Here is a 20,430-nt window from a genome sequence, read left to right on the forward strand (position 1 = left end):
TGTCACATGTGCGCACAATGTGGCTGCCAGTCTCAATAAAAGCGTTCCTCATTTGTTTCATCCTGACTTTTAAAAATTCAGAGAAGTGGAAAGCTTGAGTGTGTGTACGAATAATTCATTACAGGGTGCATTACGGAACAGAAGCAGTCTAAAAGCCCTGTTAGTGTCCCCTGGAGGCCCGGATGTGCAATACACCAATATACTAACCAACCAATCACCCTTGGGGGACAGACTGCAGTAAAGAGTTTTTACTCAAGCCAACAACAATAATAATACCCCATCATGGTATTATACAGAAGCTGCTATCTGATGGCACCTGCCCCTGTTCGCACACGCGGTAAAGAGTTGTGGTGCGTGATGCGTTTTGTTTTACAGGCCGCTTTACGAGGGGGTTAGCGTGCTTTCACACCTCTAATGTGTCGGTCTGGATCAGTGGATGAGTTTGTAACTGTCGAACGTTTCCTCCAAAGGTTCGACTGGTTGTCACGTACAGAACAAAATCATACTGAACCAAAATGTGTCCCAACAAACCACATGAGAACATGCTCTCTGTTTATTCGTCATATGTGCCAGGGCCTGCATACCCTACTCCTACTTATATATTTTTCCTTCTCCTTTATACTGAGACTGCACGAGTTTGACACGGCCCAAGACATAAAACTCAAATTAAACACGGTAGCTGTGAAAGCACCGTAAGGATTCATTATATAAATGCAAACAAGGAAATATAGACACTTGAAGGTTATGCTTGCATCGATGAGTGCCGCCCTCCTTCAGTTCAGGTAAATACGCGGCTGCGTTACTGCCAACTGGGTTTGAGGAAAAGTTCCATTTTCCAGATTTCACCGTCGGTGGTGTCGGTGCATTTTACGGCTGCTCCACTGGTTTTACTCCTAACTCAGTTCCACATCTACAAAGATTCAAATTCTGCAAACCATCCTAAATGGAACATGGCCAGACTCGATTCAACAAGTGAATTTATGGGTCTGGTGAACCAACCATTTGCATGTCCCGAACCAAAATCTTCATTTTTTTTGGGCAATTTTTATTGATTAACACAAAAACAAACCTATATTGATTGGCGGCACAAGCAAGTCAGTTTCATAAACGTCCTAAGTCTAAGCTTTTTTCATGTTTTTATCTGCAGCAGAGGCAGAGAACAGCTTTGGTGGACGCTGACAATTCGGGAAATCCTCAGGTATTAAGGGGTTTATTCTTGGTGTTTTAGGACTGAATGGGTTTAACAAACGTTATTTTAATTACACGTGAAAGGTGTTAAACACTTTGCTCGCATCACCAGCTTGTTCACTTGGAGCAAGTTTGTATGTAGTCTGCATAAAAGTCAACCGACTAAAGTAATGAGCTGCCACCAAGGTTCAGCTTCGTTTGATCTGCTCAATTCCTCCGTATTTAGTAACAAATTGAAAGCTGATTCCAAGAAGATGAGGTTAACATCTCCTCTTTCCTCAGAACCAATTTCACTAAGTGACCAGTAAAAACAAACTATCCTCTTCCTCTTTTCTAATCTATTCCATCATCTGCTACAACACACACACACACACACACACACACACACACACACACACACACACACACACACACACACACACGCTTGTCAAGGCTATTTATGGATTAAGAATTGTTAGTTGTGTCTGTCCATTACTGAGCGGAGGTCTGAGAGGAGAGCATGGTTCCATGTATTTCCTTTCTTTTCCTTTCTCAGTGATGAAGGTGCATGCAGCTCTCATGCTCAGATGACTTGCTTACCCTGGCATGCAGTCCGCAGAGTTATTGCCAGTCCTAGATATTCAAGGACCTCAACACCTTGAGACGGCAACAACAGACTCCCAATAGCTTTCAGAAGCGCTGAGGTTATGGAACCGGTTGTGTGTGTGTGTGTGTGTGTGTGTTCATATCAATGCACTGCACATCAGCCCTGACTGCTCGACATGCTGTGGGGCTTGCAAGGTCATCTTCAGTCATTGTGACTCTGGACCACTGTCTGGGATCAAGGAGCACTTCCCGTTTACAGACACAAGATCAGACATGTCATCAGAGGAACTTTACTCCCTCGGCTGAACAGGGTCTGCAAGGCTCCTCTGGACTGTGGAGGACCAAAGTTGTCACAAAAACACTAAATTTAATAGATAATGTAAATAAGCATAAATGATAATGACGGTACTTCTAAGTGTATTTCAATCTATAAATTACAACAAATAATCATTTAATACTTTACTGTGGGGAAATGATAAGAGGAATTAAAATGAAATGTTTCATCCGTATTAAAAGTTTACCTAAACGTAGCTCTGGTTTTATGTTTGTGTGTGCCCCCTGACTGAGCTTCACTATTGGTTGACACGCAGCATTGTTTGCCCCCCTTACCTGAACAAAAGATTCGCCACGCACCGACCGAAATATTTTTTGCAATCACTTTGCAAATTTTTTTGATACGTCTAACCCTGCCCCTTTCAGTGTGGGCTCATTTATTCGGCAGCTGAAATAAATTTTCTGCAACTTTCTGAGCTGAATCTAAAACTCTTGCTGGTGCTGGCTAACAATTTTGAGGGACTTTTGAGGACCTAAATCATACACGTTGAAACACAAACATACAAGGTCTCCTGGAGGTGGACATAAACGTCGCCAAATTTTACACACTGTCCCTTTAATGTGCTTGCACACTGCTTCCAGCAGTGCCTCTTTAATGAAACATTTAAGAATTTTGATTTCACAAATACATGAGCAATCTCGTAAATTCTTATGTCAAATAATTGATAAGTTAATAATTTAGACTGCTTGTTTTTATGGAGACTTGTGGTCCTCCATACAATACAGAATCAAATATATTTACGGAGAGTTCTATCAATTATTTTTATTCAAATGTATACCAGTTTAGTAGTAAAAAGCGTAGGCTCACGACTTATCGTTTTGCTATTCATAATGATATATTAAAACGTGTTCGCCGGACAAACTGGCACATTAGCGTCCAGACTCTACTGTTGAAAAGACACTCATTTGCATGTTTCTCATTAAATTCTGGCACTAGGAGCACTTTCTGAGATGTCATTCAAATCTTGTTTACCAAAATGAGGTTACCAGTCTTTCGCTTCAGCCGTTTAAAAAAAAAATATCATGGACATGGATTCCAGGTGAAAAGGGGTTCTAAGCTACCCTGCACTTAAAAAAAAAAAAAAAAATCTGGGTATTTTTCTACATACAAAGAGAAGCAAAACCAAACTGATGGTAATGAAAAAGACTTTTTTTTTCTTCTTTTTTTTTAAAGCTATTAGTGGTGAAAGCTATTATCCATTAATGATTTCCCTGTAAACACACTGTATAAAGAAGGAGTCATTTAGGTGAAGGGCGGGGGAGGTGAATTGAGCTGTAGACGATAACCTCAAAGCAATTTGACCAATTAAACCCCCTCTTAGTCCTAATTAAAAGTCATGTAATGAAGGTGAAATGATGCTTTAGAACTTTTTAGCTGGGACAAAACTGACACCAAGTGGCAGTATTAAGATGTCCGTCATATTTAAACTACAAGTGTGTGTCTGCAGTTCATGTTGGTCTTCTGAAAGCTATGACAAGGAGTTCCCAATATTGTCCTTTTGTCTTGATGTCCCAATATTGGGACGGGAGTTAATTCTCTGAAAGGGACCATAATAAAGCAGGGGGGTCAAATCCCAAGCACCTTGGGATGGAGGGCAACAAAATTCATTTGGAAAGGTTGATAAAAGGAGGAGTGTTCTGTGCTTCACATGTAGGAGAGAAGGGACAAGGGTGTGAACAAGCAGGAGGAAGAGAGGGACAGTTCCCACCTGGCCACACTTTGTTGCGATCTGATAAGAAAAAGCAACGATAAGCACACAAACATACACAATACATGATCAAAACCCCACCCACTCACACAAACCAGCAAATTGAAGAGAGACATTTCAGCAGTTATCACACAGGCAGGAAGATATGCAGTGACGCATTTGGCCTTTCGAATTGATGACCTCGAAGCACGCAGACACAAGAAGAAACAGTGAATTCTGTGAGAGGGACAACAATGGATGAACTATGAATTCAAAGGAATGTAATTTACAGTGAAAAGGATAATAATCACATCATAGATAATGAATCTAGTGAGTTCACACAAAACGAGAAGACGGTGTAGATGGGAACAGTCTGTATGAGGATATTCACACTGCAGGAGACGGAACAATGTCACATTTGATCCCTCAGAAGTGATGAGATCTGAAAATCCCGATGGGCAAAACCATTAAATTCACTGTTAAAATGTTATATGATCCAATCTTAAAATTGCCTTTCAAACATTTCTAGGAGCTCAGAACAGAGAGATTTCTATTCTCCATCATGGTTAGAGACTCTCTGAATTACCCACAAATTAAGAGAGAATGTGGATGGATGGCATCCAGTTTTGATTTCATCTGATCACATCTTCACCTGCTGTCTGAGATCATTCTGCATTTCTATTGTTTCTTTCGGGCTAAAAAAAAAAAACGAAGACGGCTGAACTTTCACTAATAGTTTTCAGTATCTCTTTGGTATTCTGGGGCAGCGCTCGCTGTTTGTGTTCTTGTCTATTTTGAACACCTTTTACACCTACGACAGGAGCTGTCGCACCCGACTGTCCGGTTCTTTTATACATGTTGTTCCGAACAACACTTCTAAATTATCCAGTAAGAAAAAGGTAATTGCACTTACGTAACCCCGATGCAGATGGAACACAAACACGGCAAAATAACAAAAACAGGAGAACTGCCGGTTTATTTGTGGCAGTGATGATGAGAATTGCAACAACAACAACAACAAAAAATGCTAAAACATCCAGCAGGGAGAAACAAGCTGCAGACTCATCTATAAATGGACAAGTGACAGGAGCTAAGATGGACAGGAAGGAGACACAAAGAGGATGGACAGAGAAAGAGAGCTGGCATTACCCCATAAGGCTCCTGAAAGCAATCCAAGCCAGAAGAAGACAGAAGGAAACAAAAAGTCAAAGAGAAGACACAGACAGTCAGCAACAGATAAAAGACCAAGAGGCTTCAAAAACACTCAGCAGAAGTGAAGACGTCAGAGTGACAGAAGCAGTACAAAGAAAAACACACAGGTGAGAAACTAGACAACATTTCAGGACAGAGTCTAGCCGGGAACCAATCTGTGGGTGCAGAACAAGAGAACATCAAATCCCTCAGTTACTCCCAGGCTCCACAACACAGGTGTGTAAGCAAATCAAATCAGCTCACGTCGCGGCAACAGCTGATAGGTCAAAGATGAGAGCTGCCGTGAACTTGAACTACGCGAGCACGAGTGTATCCCTCCATGCTGTCTTACAATGTGTGTTTAGTTTGACCTTAATAGGCTAAAGCTGATCCAAAGGGATTTCAAAGCCAATGTTTCTTAACATAGCATCTTTAACTGCAGTCTGGGCCGGGCCATGAAAATGAATGGACAGGCAGTGGACATTCATGCACGACGCCGTGAAATTTCTTCCAGGAAATTCCCAAAATTTCATCTTCATTAGAATGGGATGGACTGGAAGTCGCAGTGACCTTGAGCTTTGACGATCAACATCTTTTCTATTCAATCCTGAATCCGAGTGAAAAATGTGCGCCGACTTTGAAGAAATTCTGCCCGGATATTCTTGAGATATCACGCAAACGTGACTGGGATGGACTCAAGTATGGCCCACATGACCGACCACAGAGGGCCTTGTGTCATATCATCCTACTGAGTCCTGCTGTCATTACACATCTTCAAGAATATTAAGACGTTGACTTACGAGCAAGCGAAGGCCACAAGAGCTCCACTGACCACGATGAAGTCCAGAATGTTCCACAGGTCACGAAAGTAAGACCCAGGATGAAGGAGCAGTCCCAAGTCGATCATCTAGCGAAAAAGAAATGGAATAAAACCATAATGCAAGCGCTGACAGATTTTGCGACAAGCGCTGTGAGTACAGAGATTTAAAGTATATTAAAATATTTCATGGAGAATTAAATGACTGTTCAGCTAATCATAATTAATCCGCGTTTAATCACTTATCTATTCAAATATAGCCAACTGTAGCCTTCCAGCCAGCACTTGCGTCAAAGGTGATCGATGAAGGTGACGGCTGGATCAAGCGGCGGCCTCGCTCCCCACCAGCCCAACACACTAACAGCTTGCTTGTGTCGCCACGTGACAGGGTTCAACCATCCTTCACTCCCAGCTCAAATGAGTTCAGGAGAATGTGGTACTTTGTCCCCTTGAGGCAAAGCCTTGTGCTTCTAGATGACATTTGCTCACAAATTTTCACTGCTGCTGAATCTTACCGTTTGAACTCACACAAACCAAGAGAGAAATGCAAAAATTGTAGTATTTCAGAAATAAATCGGAATAAAATGATCCATATGTGTGAACCTTTATACACACACTATACATTTATATAAGGTGGCACAGTGGTGCAGTGGTCAGCACTGTCGCCTCACAGCAAGAAGGTTCCAGGTTTGAGTCCCAGCTTGGGTACAGGATCTTTCTGTGTGAGTCTGCATGTTCTCCCTGTTCCTGTGTGGGTTCTCTCTGGTACTCCAGCTTCCTCCCACAGTCCAAAGACATCAAGAGGGGACGAGGCTGATTTATGCTCTAAATCAGGGGTGTCAAACCGCCAAGCAGAAGCAACCCCTGATCCAACAAATGAGCTGCGTTGACACAGCTTGATTGATTTAAGTTGAATCAGGTGTTGCTTTTGCTTGGTTGGAATGAAAACCTGCAGCCACACGGCCCTCGACTGCAGGGGTAGGGAACCATGTGCCATGGAGAGCCGTGGGTATGCAGGTTTTCCTTCCAACCAAACACTTTAACCGGTGATTCCAATGATTAACACTCTTCTGTGTCTGAAGGTGTGTTAATCAGTGGATATATATATATATATATATATATATATATATATATATATATATATATATATATATATATATATATGGAACAGCTCCTATATATGATCTGAACGTCTAAAGAGGTCTGAATCGTCACATCACTTCAGCCCAGTGTAGCTGAGGATCACTGACGTTTTGAAGATGGACATTACCTGAACCATTACCTTCAGTTTGACACAACCCTCACCTTAATCACCATCTCAAAAGTGAAGACTCCGGTAAAAACATAATCCAGATATTTGAGAACCTACAAAAAAAAAGAAGAAGAAAGTATCCTGTGAGATGACTCATCAAAAGATCCAGTGACAGATGTTTCCAGTTTACAACACTTGGGAAGAGTTTGAACACACCAGATATGCACAACATGTTCCTCTGCCCTGTCAGAGATCTAGAGCTGTCAGGTTTGAACTCCCCCGAATCGACGCACATTGCACCCACAAGCCCAGTGAAGAAGCAACAAGCAAACGGACATGAACAACACTGACCCCAGTTGTCTCTGTGGCCCTGCATAGAATGCTAATTATGGCTGCTTGTCTGTCAAAATACAAATCGTCCTTTACCTGGTCATGAGCCCACACAACATGTACACATACACAGACAGCAAGATTCATTTTCCAAAAAATAGTTGGCCTGTTTCTGACCACTTGAGACTTATTTTGGTTAAACTGCCCAGCCCTGCTGGGAGGGACCTCTCAATCAGCCAGGATGTATTAGTCCACTCCCTCGTGCGCTCGGATGAGCAGGCGTACGTGACTACGTGTCTGACCATCAGTGCACTTCCACATGTTTATTTATGTGGTCTTTACAGCGGGCTGACTCACGTTGTTGCGCGGTGCATTCGCTTGCACGGGGTCCTCAGCTGCCAGAGCGATGCTGCTCATGGTGATAACCATCAGGATGCACATTTCAAAGTAGCGTAGGTTGACCACGTAGTGACACAGCCGTCGGACCCTGCAAGACCACGCATACACACACCGACACACGCGCGCGCACACACTATTTTAACAGTGACAGCTCATAGGTGCATGATGTTTTTCCAACACAGGCTGTGGACGACATGCATGTCTTTCCTTCTCAAAATCACACACAATGGCGGACACGTAGCAGCCTCACGGGAACCCAGTGACTCAGGCTCATCTGGGTTCACTGGAGGTCACTGAGTGACAAAGACGGACTACAAAGAGAACAACATCATCTGTATTAAGCAGGTGCAAAAGGACAGAAGCTAAATGGAGTGGACTTAAGTACAATGCTAGTTAAGTTCGGGTTTGATGAAATTTCAGTTTCAGCCAAACTCTCAGCTTTAATTGACATCTCTAGCTTGTGACTTACGGGTTCGTTTGCCCAAAGACGAACATAGAGCTATAGGGAAGGATCTGCCGAGCCCCATTAGCTGCTTCCTCTTCCTCCAAAACTTTCTTCTCCTCATTGAGTCGGAAGTTGTCACAGTTGATGTTGTTCACTAGTGTGGAAAAGCAGAACTTGATTAGTTATAAAAACAAATACTAACATTTGAGAAAAAGAGAGATTTTCTACGAGGCGGACTGCTGAATATATTTATGTAGTTGCTGCTGAAATGCGTTCACTCTAGAATGATGTTGATGAAGATCCTCAGTCACCCAGGTCATGGTATTTCTCAAGTTCTGTGTCATCGTCAACCGCACTTTTCCAGTTTCCTTTAAGGTGTTTCACATCTTGTGCAAGGGGCTTCTTTCAGTTCTAAGTCACCTGTGGGGAGTTGCAGGCTTTTAAACCCTGTGTAGGTGTGACCTTCTAAAGATGTCGTTGGTCACATGAGAGTCACTGGAGAGGTCATCAGACAGTCACACCCACACCCAGCTGACCACCACGCAGCACTTAAGAGACTCCCGAACAACGCCGCCGTTAACAGCAGCACACAGCAAATTAGCTATCCGTTGTATTTGTATTCATCCATAGCAGCCTAGCGGTTGATGGATGTTAGTCCACCACTATGGAACACACAAATTGAGCGCACACGTTCATGTTTCTTTCTTCTTGTAATAACTTATCAATAGAAATCCATCATTTGGTCAAAAGTCATATCTTTTCAATCTTACCAAACCTACTCTATTCAACCTACTGCAATAAGTAAAGGCCTTTCCATTGGCCTTGGTTATTTGCTCAAAACTAAGCTAGCTAGCCAACTAATTTAATGTATCGGTATGTCAACATTGTCGCTACTAGCATTTTAGCATGCTGAGGTTAGCATCTAGCATTAGAGAAATTGAATAACAAAAATAGACTCACCCTTGGAGAGCAAAGAAGTACAAATATCTGCCACTTGCGTTTTAAAACTAGACTTGCTACTTTTATTTTCTGTTTTGTCGTGCATCAGAACTTAATGACATGAGAGACGTAATCGGTGAAACAGACGAGAGTGTTGTTTAAGGGGACGGATAACTTACACATAAACATCAGTTGCCACTTGTCAAAATGTGTCAAGGAAGAAGTATGTCAAACGTTATTCAGCTTGGAGCAGATACCCGCCATATTCACTCATTAGAGATGAGCAGAGACCTCAACATGGATGAACGCTGCAGACACACCAGAAAACAAGTCTCCATGCGCACAACATACAAATAGAATTACTCCTATCTTGGTCCTCCTCTTAAAGGTCACCTAGAATGAAAATCATTGTTTTTGTGTTTTTGGTGTTCATTCAACGTCCCCCAGCTGTGGGGAAGACACACGAAGTGTGAGGCAGTGTCAAAACCTCTGTTTGAAGTATCTCCCCTTTTGTGAATCACTGCGGGAAAATGGACCAATGCGATTTTGGCTGAAGTGTTACATCACAGTTCAGTCAGTGCCCCCCCACACACACACACACTCGCACACATTGAACCCACCCCTTTCAAACACGCCCCTTCGACATATTTCGGGAGGGGGCGATTATGCGAGCGAGCTGAGTGAGTGCAGCTCTCTCGTGTCGCTCGCTCGCGTGACACAAACTGGAGACAGCAGCAGCAGCAGCAGCAGCACTGACTGAGCAGACTGATTGAATGAATGGCCTCGATAGAATTGAGACCTTTGTTTTATCTGCGCTGTCTGTCGCTAGCTGGCCTGGCTTGAGGGGGAAGGAATCTCACCAGCCAGGCAGGCTACCAAGGGGCCAGGCCACCGGGAAAACTCCCGGTTGTCCCGACGGCCACCCTGCCACTGCATATACGGCTGGATCCATGAATGTGCCGTGGCTACTTGGTATCTTATCTTACGAATGTTGCTGTATGATATGGAACGTTGTCAATTGACAGTAGCAGTCACACTTAGCACCGGCGACAGTTAGCCGAGAAAGTGGGAGTGCTTTCTTTTCAGTGACAGTGAGGGCGGCCAATCACCGAGTAGTAGCCAGATAAACAACGGCAACCGATCGCCGTCAACTCATGCACTTGCATAAATAATGAGGTTGCCAGATGAGGTCAGAAACGAGGCCAATAGGGACAAACGAGGCATTCTAAACCCAACATGGTAACATTGCGGTTTCAGAGAGCCTTTAGGAAGCTTCTGAGCCATCACAGACCCAAGCATTTTTTGTGGGGTTACATATCACACCACAGAACAAGAATGAATACCTCGTTCAACCTCTCTATGGCACCTTTAAACAATTTTAGTGCTATATTTAAGGGATTGTTAGGCCTCTAGAGTATCCATTCAAGGGAGCCTATGGATGGGTAGTGTGATGAATAGGTTGCAGTGGTCTAAGCCCGTATTTGTGATGTGACTGAGGCGGCGGCTCACTTGGCACGATGGTGGTTTCTCCAGGAGGGGCAGTGATGGTGACAGGGATGTGGATGGCGTTGCTGTTGAGGCCTGCCTGACTGGCCCTGGTGGAATTCCTCTGGTTGTCAGCGTCCTCTTGCTTTTCTCCCAGACTGAGGGTGCTCTGCATTGGCTGTAGAGGACTGGAGGTCAGGCCATCCTCCTCGGCATCTGACTGCATCTCCCTAGGGACAGAGATGTGTAGCTTATCACAACTGAGATCCATATGATCTCTGCTCACCCTGTCAAGCCAAGTAGACATTTGAATGATGATGTGTAACTGTGAGGGGATGTAGAACATTTTTTAAAGTCTTGCACGCTGTAGTTTCTTGCAGTGTGAAAATCCACTGGAGAATTAATTAACCCCAGTCAAATACATGACAGTCAATCAGAGTTTGGCAATGCGATGCCTGAATCTCTCACACAAATATTTTGATCTGGCAGGGAAGGCAGAAAATGAAGAAAGACTCTGCAACTGCAGAGCTGTTTTCTCACCTCAGTCTTTTTTTTTTTTCTTCGAGAAACTGTTTTATGTAGGCATGGTAGGAGAAACAGGAGGATTACAGAGCCAGCAAATGCAAGTCGTGAGCGAAGGCCAACAACGGCCCACAGATGTTAAGGCAAAGTATTAATTGCAAACTATTCAATCTTCTTTCTAAGGTGGTACATGATCTGAAGTCTGTAGATGATGGATGTTTGCAGTCATTCATATTTGATTAGACTCAGCAGTAGAATCATTTCCACAGCTGAAGTGCCCTCGAGCAAGGCTCTTAACTCCAGCTACTCACTTCATACTCCAATATATGAGATTTCAAGAAACGTCCCCGCAGTATAACAAGATGTTTACTCCCACCAGATTGCCGGCAGCCTTACCAATGGCCTGCAGTGCCGTTGTTGTTCCTCTTGCTGTCGGCTCCTTCCAGAGTCGACTTGGCTCTGACCATACGAGAGCAGCGTCCCTTCCTCTCTCCATTACTATCCCCTCCTTCGCCCCTCCCCCTGTGCTCTCCATGCGCCCCATTTGCTAACATCCCATTTCCCTCTTTAGGTGGGCGATGGGAGTGATGGTGGCGACGCCCCCTTTCTTCTCCTCCTCGTACATCATTGGCATCTTCCTCAGGGGAGCCTGCTTGATGGTGTCGCCTGTGTCCCTGCCCCCCATCACGGCTGTGGCTACTCTCCCCTCTCCTCTCTTTGCTCTGGGCACCATTGATGTTATGGTCTCTGCTCCGGCTGTGATGGGTGTGGTGCCTCGCCGCATGACCATTGCCACCGTCCCTGCCCTCTCCGTTCCTGTCTCGCTGACGGTGATGCCTCCTGGAGTGAGAGTGGAAGTTCTCCCCCACCACCTCCTGCCCAGCTTCCTCCCGTGCTCCTTCAGGGGTCCTGCTGGGTTTGTCACTGTTCCTGGCCTCCACCACCAGGGGTCGGTCCAGGTGAGTCTTCATGTCAGGATGCAGATGGAGGGCAGAGGACACCCGCAGGCGCTCCTCAGGATCCAGCTCGTTAAACAAGGCCTCGCTGCTGGCCCTCATGTTGTGTCTCCTCAGCTGGTTGGTCCTCTGCTCCCACACTGACATGGTCTTTGCTGTCCGCTGCTGCTCCTTACTGCACACAGGAAACACCACATTTCAGTGCCTTCTCTTCTCTTTTTTTCTGTTCAGTTGTGAATCAACGAAATCATCCATAGCCACAACGTCTTCAACAGACTAAGATAGAACATGTCTCGTGGTGGTCGATGGATGTATCAGCATGGATGTTCAGCATGTTGAAGCTTTCACTTCTCATGCTTGACGATGGAGAGTTCAAATCCTCCAGAGCAAAATATCATTTTAAGTTCCGAGCACCAAAGATGATTTTCGTTAATCTTCAAATGTAACTTATTTGGAATTTTTACATCTTTCTACTTGGTAGAAGAATGCTGATTTCTTACTTGTTTGAGATTAATTTAGCTTGTACCAACAAGCCAAGCTATGGTGTCAAACAGGCAAATCAGACACCTGCAGAATATTTGAATTAGTGAGGCGTCTACGCTTTACGGAGAATATTCCAGCTTATGTTCAGTCTGCAGGCAGAGCACGAGTTCCCTGCTGAATAAAAACTCATTAAAAATGTGTGGAGTAAGTTCTAGAAGGTATTTCAGCACGGCGTGTTGAGAAATTAGACATAGTAGGATCACAATTTTCCATAACCGTCCTCACTACTTAATTGACTGGAGATGAGGGGAAATGAACGAGACTAAGATGTGCACACACATATTCATGCTATCATGTTGCCAAATGAGCAGGCAATAAAGAAACTTAATAACACGGCTTTATTTTCCTTTGTCTCACTCTGTTTTTGAGCCAAATAAGGAATTAATTCTGTGTCAAAATAAAACTGGAAAACTGCACCAGAGATCATATCACGCTCTCTTTGAGGGCAAATGCAGGTACGCTGGAGACCAAATAGCGGCGTCTACCTCAGAGAAGCTCGTCATGGCTGCTCATCTACGGGGGTTGAATACACAGACATTACAAAACATCGAATTTCCACATAGATTTGTTTGGTGTCCGTTCTTCTGTATAATATTCTGCCCCCTAGTGTTCAGCACAAGGTAATGGATTTATTTCTGGGTGTCAGAACCACTGCCTGATAATATATTGATCATAGTAATATGATAATATGTATAATGTTGTTCAGATTATTGTGTTAAAGTATCTATACTATTCTTCTTATTAAATACAAATCATCACATTCTTAAAATAATTGCCTGAGTTATTTTTTTCCCCCCAAAATCATTTTTTATGCCTAAATCAACTCCTTATGAAGTTTTGTCTCCAGTTTTTTTTGTGTTTTCTGAAAAAAAAAAACTTCAAAAAAATTGACATAAGCTAAAAATGTAACTTGACTAGCAACGTGCAACTGAGTTACAGGACGTAGCCCGTTCGCTAACTTATAGATTGTTTTGGCTAGCATACACTGTCTATACTCAGCAATAGTTTTCCCAGCTACTTGAGGCAAATGATGGACTGAAAATGAGGAGAAGCTTCACAAACACATCAGATCCTCCCACGGGAATTAATTGACTTGCTTTTATCAACAGCAACGTCTGGAAACTTGCCACAAACACAGGACTGATCATGTGATCCGCACGTCACCGCCCTCGAACCTTGATTTACCGCTCCGACAGCTGAACAGGACAAATTCACACACGGCTGAGGAGAATCAGCTGTGCACGTGATTCTGTGTGATTCTCTTAAGAAATTTTGTTTCCTTTTCATATCAGATAAACATTTAGTAAAAATGAAGTCATGGACCCATCAGTGGACTGGACCTTTGGGACAAAAAAATATGTTCGGTTTCAGGTAGAACAGGCGGACTGGACTGAAACTACAGCGTCTACAGGCACGGAAGAAAATGATGTGGAAAGAGCCAGCAAGTGAAAAAAAAAAAAAAAAGTTACTTTAAACGTCGAGCTAAAATGCAAAATGCATTTTTAGCCCTTTAATGTCAGATTGTTCTTCACCTGTTCAACAATGTTACCCAAAACATTTCCAGAAAAAGACAAAAAAAAATAGTATTAAAATCCAATCAATTTCCCAAATAATATCATGACATCCTGCCGTCAATCAATCTTCGAGTTTTCGGGGCATGGATATGTCGATGAGAACACGGTAGGGTAGTCGGGTTGAGGAAAGTGGGGAGAGATCTGTCACTGTTCCACACTAGAGCAAGGACGGCTTCAGCACCGACGTGCAGCAAAAGATGGCTTCGGGTGTCTCTCCCTGATCCAGATGCTGCTGTCCTGCTACGTCAGGCTCTCCCCCAATGTCGGCTATTCCCACTTTTTGGCACTCCAATCAAATCCCTCCACACGTGATTTCCTTCTCTACTGTTCGGTTTCATTTGAGGATGATGATGAGGATGGTGGTGGTGGTATTGATGGTATTTCGACTGGATATTAAAATGGTACAAATGATCAAACTAGCTGCTCAGAACCCAAGGATCCACCTACGTCTGCTTTTAGGAGGCAGACGCATTTCACCTTAAAAGAACAGAGCGCTTTGCTTTTCCAAGAGAGATTCAAACACACAATGAGTGCATTATGAGTCCCTTTCCTCGACCCTCCCATCAATGCCTGTGAGTGAGTTGTCCAACTTTCCATTCTGTACTCCTGCGGCAGACAGAATGCGGTATCAGCCACGTGCGCTCTCTTACGACATGTCTTTGGGCACAAAATGTGTTTGTACATCTTCCCCTCACTGTCTTAGGCCTCGGTGCACCTGGTGTAAAGAACCAGGCGGTTCAGGTTTAGCTACAAGACAGCAGTTAACGTGCAGCTTTAACACTTTTTGTCAATATGATATTTTGCCATACTGTACGTCACCCTTACTGATCTGGCATGCAAATAAACCGACACAGACCATAGAATTCATTCTGTAAGACGTGTAAATGCAGCAGGCAGAAAAAAACATGCTGTGGATGATGGACACTTCTCCTGTAAGAAACATAGCAAATTGATTTACTAATGGGTAATTCAAAAATACATATATGTATATACACATACATACATATATACACATATATATGAATCAAAAATACCATCAAAAGTTTTTTTTTTTTTGATGTGTCTATATTTCAATTTGGCATGAAAGTACTGCATACTGTTTTAGCACAGTATGATTCATTTACATGGGACTATGCGTTAGTTAAGTTTGCTCCTTCGGGTCACCTGTACCTCAAGATTCGCCGGGCGGGGGAGGAGTAGATAGAGTAACTCCTAAAAGACAGACAGGAGACACAGACAGACATCCAGAAGACACAGGACACAGGACAGGTTTCCACACACGGGTGAGCAACACACATACAGGTCGCGTTGTTACAGAGCAAATGGAGAAGAGACGGGGGGGTGGGGCAATATTTAATGTATTAAAAAGACACATGCGCCCGCCAATACGGGGTAACCCTGCATCAGCAGTCGAAGCTTCACAGTGGCTTCACATCACGACAGGAATGCGTATTATGCAGGTAAAAATGCGTGGACGTGTGACTCAACCAAAGGCTACTGTAGCATTAGCTTAAGTGAGTTAGAGTCTTGGAGGAGGAGGATGGAGTGAAAGAGGAGGAGGAGAGGAGGGAGCACGGGGACGAATGAGGTGCCCGACCATGGAGTTCTTGAGAACTTCACATGAGATCACAGTTAATCTGTGAGAGGCGGCTCTGAAGTCGGTGGTCTCTTCTCCTCGTGGCAAGGCTCGGTATTTAAACAAACACGATGTGATGACATCAGCCACTTTAGTGAAGACGCCCACACAGAAATGTAGGTCCAGCTGGGAGGCACTCCATGCCCTCTGTGTATTAGTTTTATCTTCCAGTTTGTTAATTATCTTTTTGTTTCAACTCTGTTTCTGTAAATTGTCAGTCAGGGAAAAGCCCAGACAACAAGTGGAATTTGGAGTCCAGTAATCTATTTTTCTCCAGTTCTCTTTTCTGGTCCTCCATTTGCAACAGATTGTCAGACAGGAAACTAAATTTAAAGTTTTTTTTTTCCTTTTCTGTCTTCCTGGTTTAGGGGTGGCCAGGGGGCAGCACTCAGCTGCGAGTAAAGCTGACGGCTCAGCGTGAGGAGAGAGGAGAGAGGAGAGACAAGCACCTCCCTCGCCGACGGTGAGGGGTTTGAGTCCTGTGGTTGGCGGTGCTGCGACAAACCGAATGCCGACACACCGGCATTGATGATATGGAGACTGGAAGTGCCGCACCGATAGTGGCAACGCTGATGCTCGGAGAAATAAAACATTTATGCACAAATTCTTCTCATCGGGGCACAGAGCATAAGATGGATGTAAGAGCACAGAGGAGCTGCAGCCATGATAGAGGACACAATGCTTGGTGAATGCCAGAGGGAGTTCTCGCTGTCATTTCTTTTCTGATGGCCTTCATGAATAGATATGATGAATACATTTCATTTTAAAAGCAAAGCAGTCATGACACACTACAATCTGCAGGTGGGGGGGGGGCACGGCGGGGGAAAGGCAAAATACAGAGGAGAGGAGGGGAAGAGAGTAGAAGACGGGGAGGAGAATATTGTAACAGAAAGTGATAACTCACGGTGACTGAATGCTGCTGATGGACGACCTGCGAGAGAGTGCATCTCGATTTTGCTTTACAAAACTGTACATGCAGAACAAAAACAAAATTAAAAATGAGACACAAATCTGAGGAGGGGACGGAGGGACTGAAGACGGTCCGCCTGTCCCCTCCTATCAGGACCAACCTGTGCAACTCAAATGATTACACAACTGAGAAAGAAAAAGAATTCATCAGCAGAGATATTTTATAACAGACAAACAAAACAAAAACAACCTCTCAGGGATTTCATTCCAAAGACCTCAACACTGCACTTGTGTATGTTCAGAGAAAGCATTTCGATTTGCGTTGTTTATGTTTGATCATTTTGTGATGAAACCCTGAGTTGGTCTGAAGAAGCTCACGGAACGCACGCAGAAGTGTTCATTTAAATAAAAAGTAACAGTTGCCTACAGAAGTGTGACCACACTGCTCAAGTACATCCAAATACCCAAAGAACACGGAGAGAAACGCACAAATCACATAATCACAGTCAAGACAGTGAACAGCGGAAGGATAAGTCAGCTTCCCACGAGGCAGCAATTAAGGAGGAACTGTGAATCAATGATGATCATTTTGTCTAATGACTTCGTTTCACACAAAGCTGGGGTGAGCTCGATGCCTAGACGCTGAATTATTGTTTTTGTCCAACTTGAACGGATCAGGCGGACATATTGGGGCTATAAATCACCGATGAGGATGAGCTTTCTCTTGACAGACTCATAATTTCACTGATCGTCCAGGCTCTGAAAATAGGTTAAATTTGGAGACGCAATTAATGTCCACGCTGCTGCAGGACAGCAGGCCTGTCAATCACAGTCTTCTGGTGGAGAGGGGCAGGTTAGAAGTTTAAGCTTTACTGACAGAGAAAATTAAGCTTTTTTTTCCCCCCCCGGTGTCTTATTCAAAGATTCTCTCTGTTCGCCTATTTTCCGGCCAGAATAGTGACATTCTTAACTGGCAGCATTTCTGACGTGGAGGGGTGAACGGATCATTTGGTTAATTCAGCGAATTCGTCTCAAAGGTAGCGTCTGGAAGTTTCAATTTTCCCGTTGAGTTTTCAGGTCTCAAGAATGTTTGCGGAGGCTGTTTGTTGGCGTGAAACCGCCGCTCACGAGGTTGCGCACGACTACACGAGTGACCCTCCCATTGAGGTGTTGCTCAGCGGTGACAGAGGCAGACAGAGACCTCATTTATTCTATCGTTCCTCTCATCACCTACCCCTCAACGTTTGCCCGCGCTATCAAATTAGAACTTGGTAAATTTACAATGAACGTTCAGGACTCCAAGAGGATTGTGAAGCAAAGAGTTGACCCCAATCAGGGCAAAGAATAGCTCTTATTTCTTTCACTTCCTAACAGTATAAATAACACATTCTAGTAATGGCGCAAGAGACGACAGCTTTAAGGGAACAAGCAATTGAAACAAAATAACAACACATCCACAGAATTTTACCAAAGGTGCAGAATCAAAGGCGACGTGATTCTGCGCTGGTGAAATAAATGAATGACCTTCGAGCAGAAGACAAACTTAGCATTGCAAAAGACATTCTAAGAATATGGTTTTAAAACAGCAAATGCTTAAATTACAGAGCAGCTTTAAATTCAAAGACTATAGCAAAGGATTTGTGACCCTTAACAAGGCCTTATTTTCACCTCTGATCCACCTGTTAGCAGCTGGCCAAGAAAGGATTTAGGACCTCGCTATAAATGTGCTGACTAAGGAAGAAAACCTGGGAAACTCGGAACTTTAACTGGTCCTCTACAACACTGCTGAACCTGGAGGGCTGCTCGACGGTGGAGATGATGACGTACAGCACTCACCATACTGTTGCTAAGATCGATGCTAATGTGACGCTGTCTCATTTAAACACAGATTCTCAAAGCTCCAGGAAAAGGATAACTCTTTGAGTCGACCTCAAAAGAACCTCTCCAACCGGAAAGACTTGTTCATGTCCTTGGTGAGGCCTCCCCTATCCCCTCTTAACATGATTTGGAAAAAGTTCCTAAGTTGTTGAATTTACCTCCAAGACGTTTTGTACAAAAATGTCAACATGGTAAAGACTAATATTTGATGCAGTATCCTCTTTTAAAACCACCTGATGTCAGAGTTCCTGAGGCCACTGCTGTCTTTCATGTAGTTTGACATTATTTGTATTTTGCCACTGAAGGGACCCAAAACATGCATCTGATTTGAGAACTAAGAATCAAAAATGAAATAAAAGGAGGCTGACGCTTCCTTAATTGCCTCTTCAGGTCAGGACTCAAACCGTGAGATGTCGTATAAGGACAACAGGAGCGCTCTCACGGTGTGGATCAGGGAACATGTGGAACACACACACACACACACACACACACACACACACACACACACACACACACACACACACATAAACCTGAAGCTGAGAGGGGACCAAACACTGAGTGACACGGGGGACGTTTATGCGAACTTACGCAGCGATGGAGATGTTGGCTGCTGATATGGGGCTGACTTCCTTCACCTCCAAAGCCTTCTGCAGGGCCAGCTTCTTATTAGCTGCTTCCTCCTGCTCCTCTTCATCCTTCACCCAGTCATGGATGCACACGTGTGTTTAATGAGACGCGCCAGGCATTTCTCTCGATGGCGTGTGAAGTTGAAAACCCTTGCGGGTGTAATAATGCAAATACAAAGCTCAGACAGTGTGGCCCCGCATGCGTACCTTGGTCAGCTCCTGCGCATTTGCAAGGTTATCGACGGCGATGGCCAAGAAGACGTTGAGCAGCGTGTCTGGAGAACAACAGGAGTCAGGAGGAAATACACAAACACACACACAGTATACCTCACCAGCACACACAAGAGAGGCATATCGAAATATATGTGATATATAGAAATATCACAATCCGAAGGTGCAGCTCACCTTGAAAAAAAAAACAACATTCATATTCACCAGAGAGCAAACCCTCTTCATTATCTCCTGCTACAAAATGTCAACCTTTTACCCTTCTCTCTCATTATTATCTCTGGGAGAGACTGCCATGAGTGCATCGATCCCTCCAGGGATGAACACATCTGAATTTTATGATTCTACTTGTTGAGAAAGATCATTTTTATTTTAACAACTGATGAGGCTCACGGGACAGAAACGCCGTCAGTTCATTATCTGTTCTTACCAACCCTTTTAACAGTCTCTGACCCAAATAAACACCTTTACATGCTGGCAATCTGGTGTTTTGCCTTCTAAAGCTGAGCTCCAGACATCCACGTGTGACTACTTGAAATAGTAGAATCGAAAAGCACATCAAAATACACTGTTTTTGTGAAGTATCACTTATCAAAAACAACGTAGAAAATTGCTCGTCTTTTCTGTTTGTGATGAATGTCGATCCTTTTTTGGGAAGTGTTCCCAATTCGTGTAAGACATTGTCATGTCACCTGCCGATGAACACCCAGAAAACGGTTGGTACCAAATCACGGACGCCTGACAGGCCTTGCACCATAACGCAGTATTTTTCTTCCACTTTACGCAGTTTCTCATCCCGTGGCCCCTTTTCTGACATTAAATGGTCACAACCCAGCCGCTGCTTCAGTGTTTCGCTCTGGGACTTCTTGTCTTATCAAAGAATGAGGATCCATCAGAAAACTGCAC

General features: G+C 43.9%; 1 protein-coding gene across 2 annotated transcripts in view; it reads right to left on the minus strand.

Moving 5' to 3' along the window:
• The window catches only part of cacna1bb (calcium channel, voltage-dependent, N type, alpha 1B subunit, b), a 180,405-nt gene that overhangs the window by 44,156 nt on the left and 115,819 nt on the right, over positions 1–20,430 (minus strand). Inside the window, exons 19-28 of one of the 2 annotated variants that reach the window (XM_086186887.1) lie at positions 19,504–19,571; positions 19,259–19,365; positions 16,788–16,850; positions 15,418–15,459; positions 11,571–12,305; positions 10,677–10,882; positions 8,253–8,382; positions 7,742–7,871; positions 7,108–7,167; positions 5,786–5,892 (exon numbers count right to left, since the gene is read on the minus strand). In XM_086186887.1, the coding sequence (XP_086043013.1) occupies positions 5,786–5,892; positions 7,108–7,167; positions 7,742–7,871; positions 8,253–8,382; positions 10,677–10,882; positions 11,571–12,305; positions 15,418–15,459; positions 16,788–16,850; positions 19,259–19,365; positions 19,504–19,571 (1,648 nt within the window). The remainder of the gene's footprint in view (positions 1–5,785; positions 5,893–7,107; positions 7,168–7,741; positions 7,872–8,252; positions 8,383–10,676; positions 10,883–11,570; positions 12,306–15,417; positions 15,460–16,787; positions 16,851–19,258; positions 19,366–19,503; positions 19,572–20,430) is intronic. The other variant, XM_086186888.1, reaches the window with a different exon arrangement.

The sequence above is a fragment of the Aulostomus chinensis genome, chromosome 19 (assembly GCF_037954235.1).
Source record: "Aulostomus chinensis isolate RoL2024-O1b breed Wild chromosome 19, RoL_Achi_v1.0, whole genome shotgun sequence".
In the NCBI taxonomy this organism is placed as follows: Eukaryota; Metazoa; Chordata; class Actinopteri; order Syngnathiformes; family Aulostomidae; genus Aulostomus; species Aulostomus chinensis.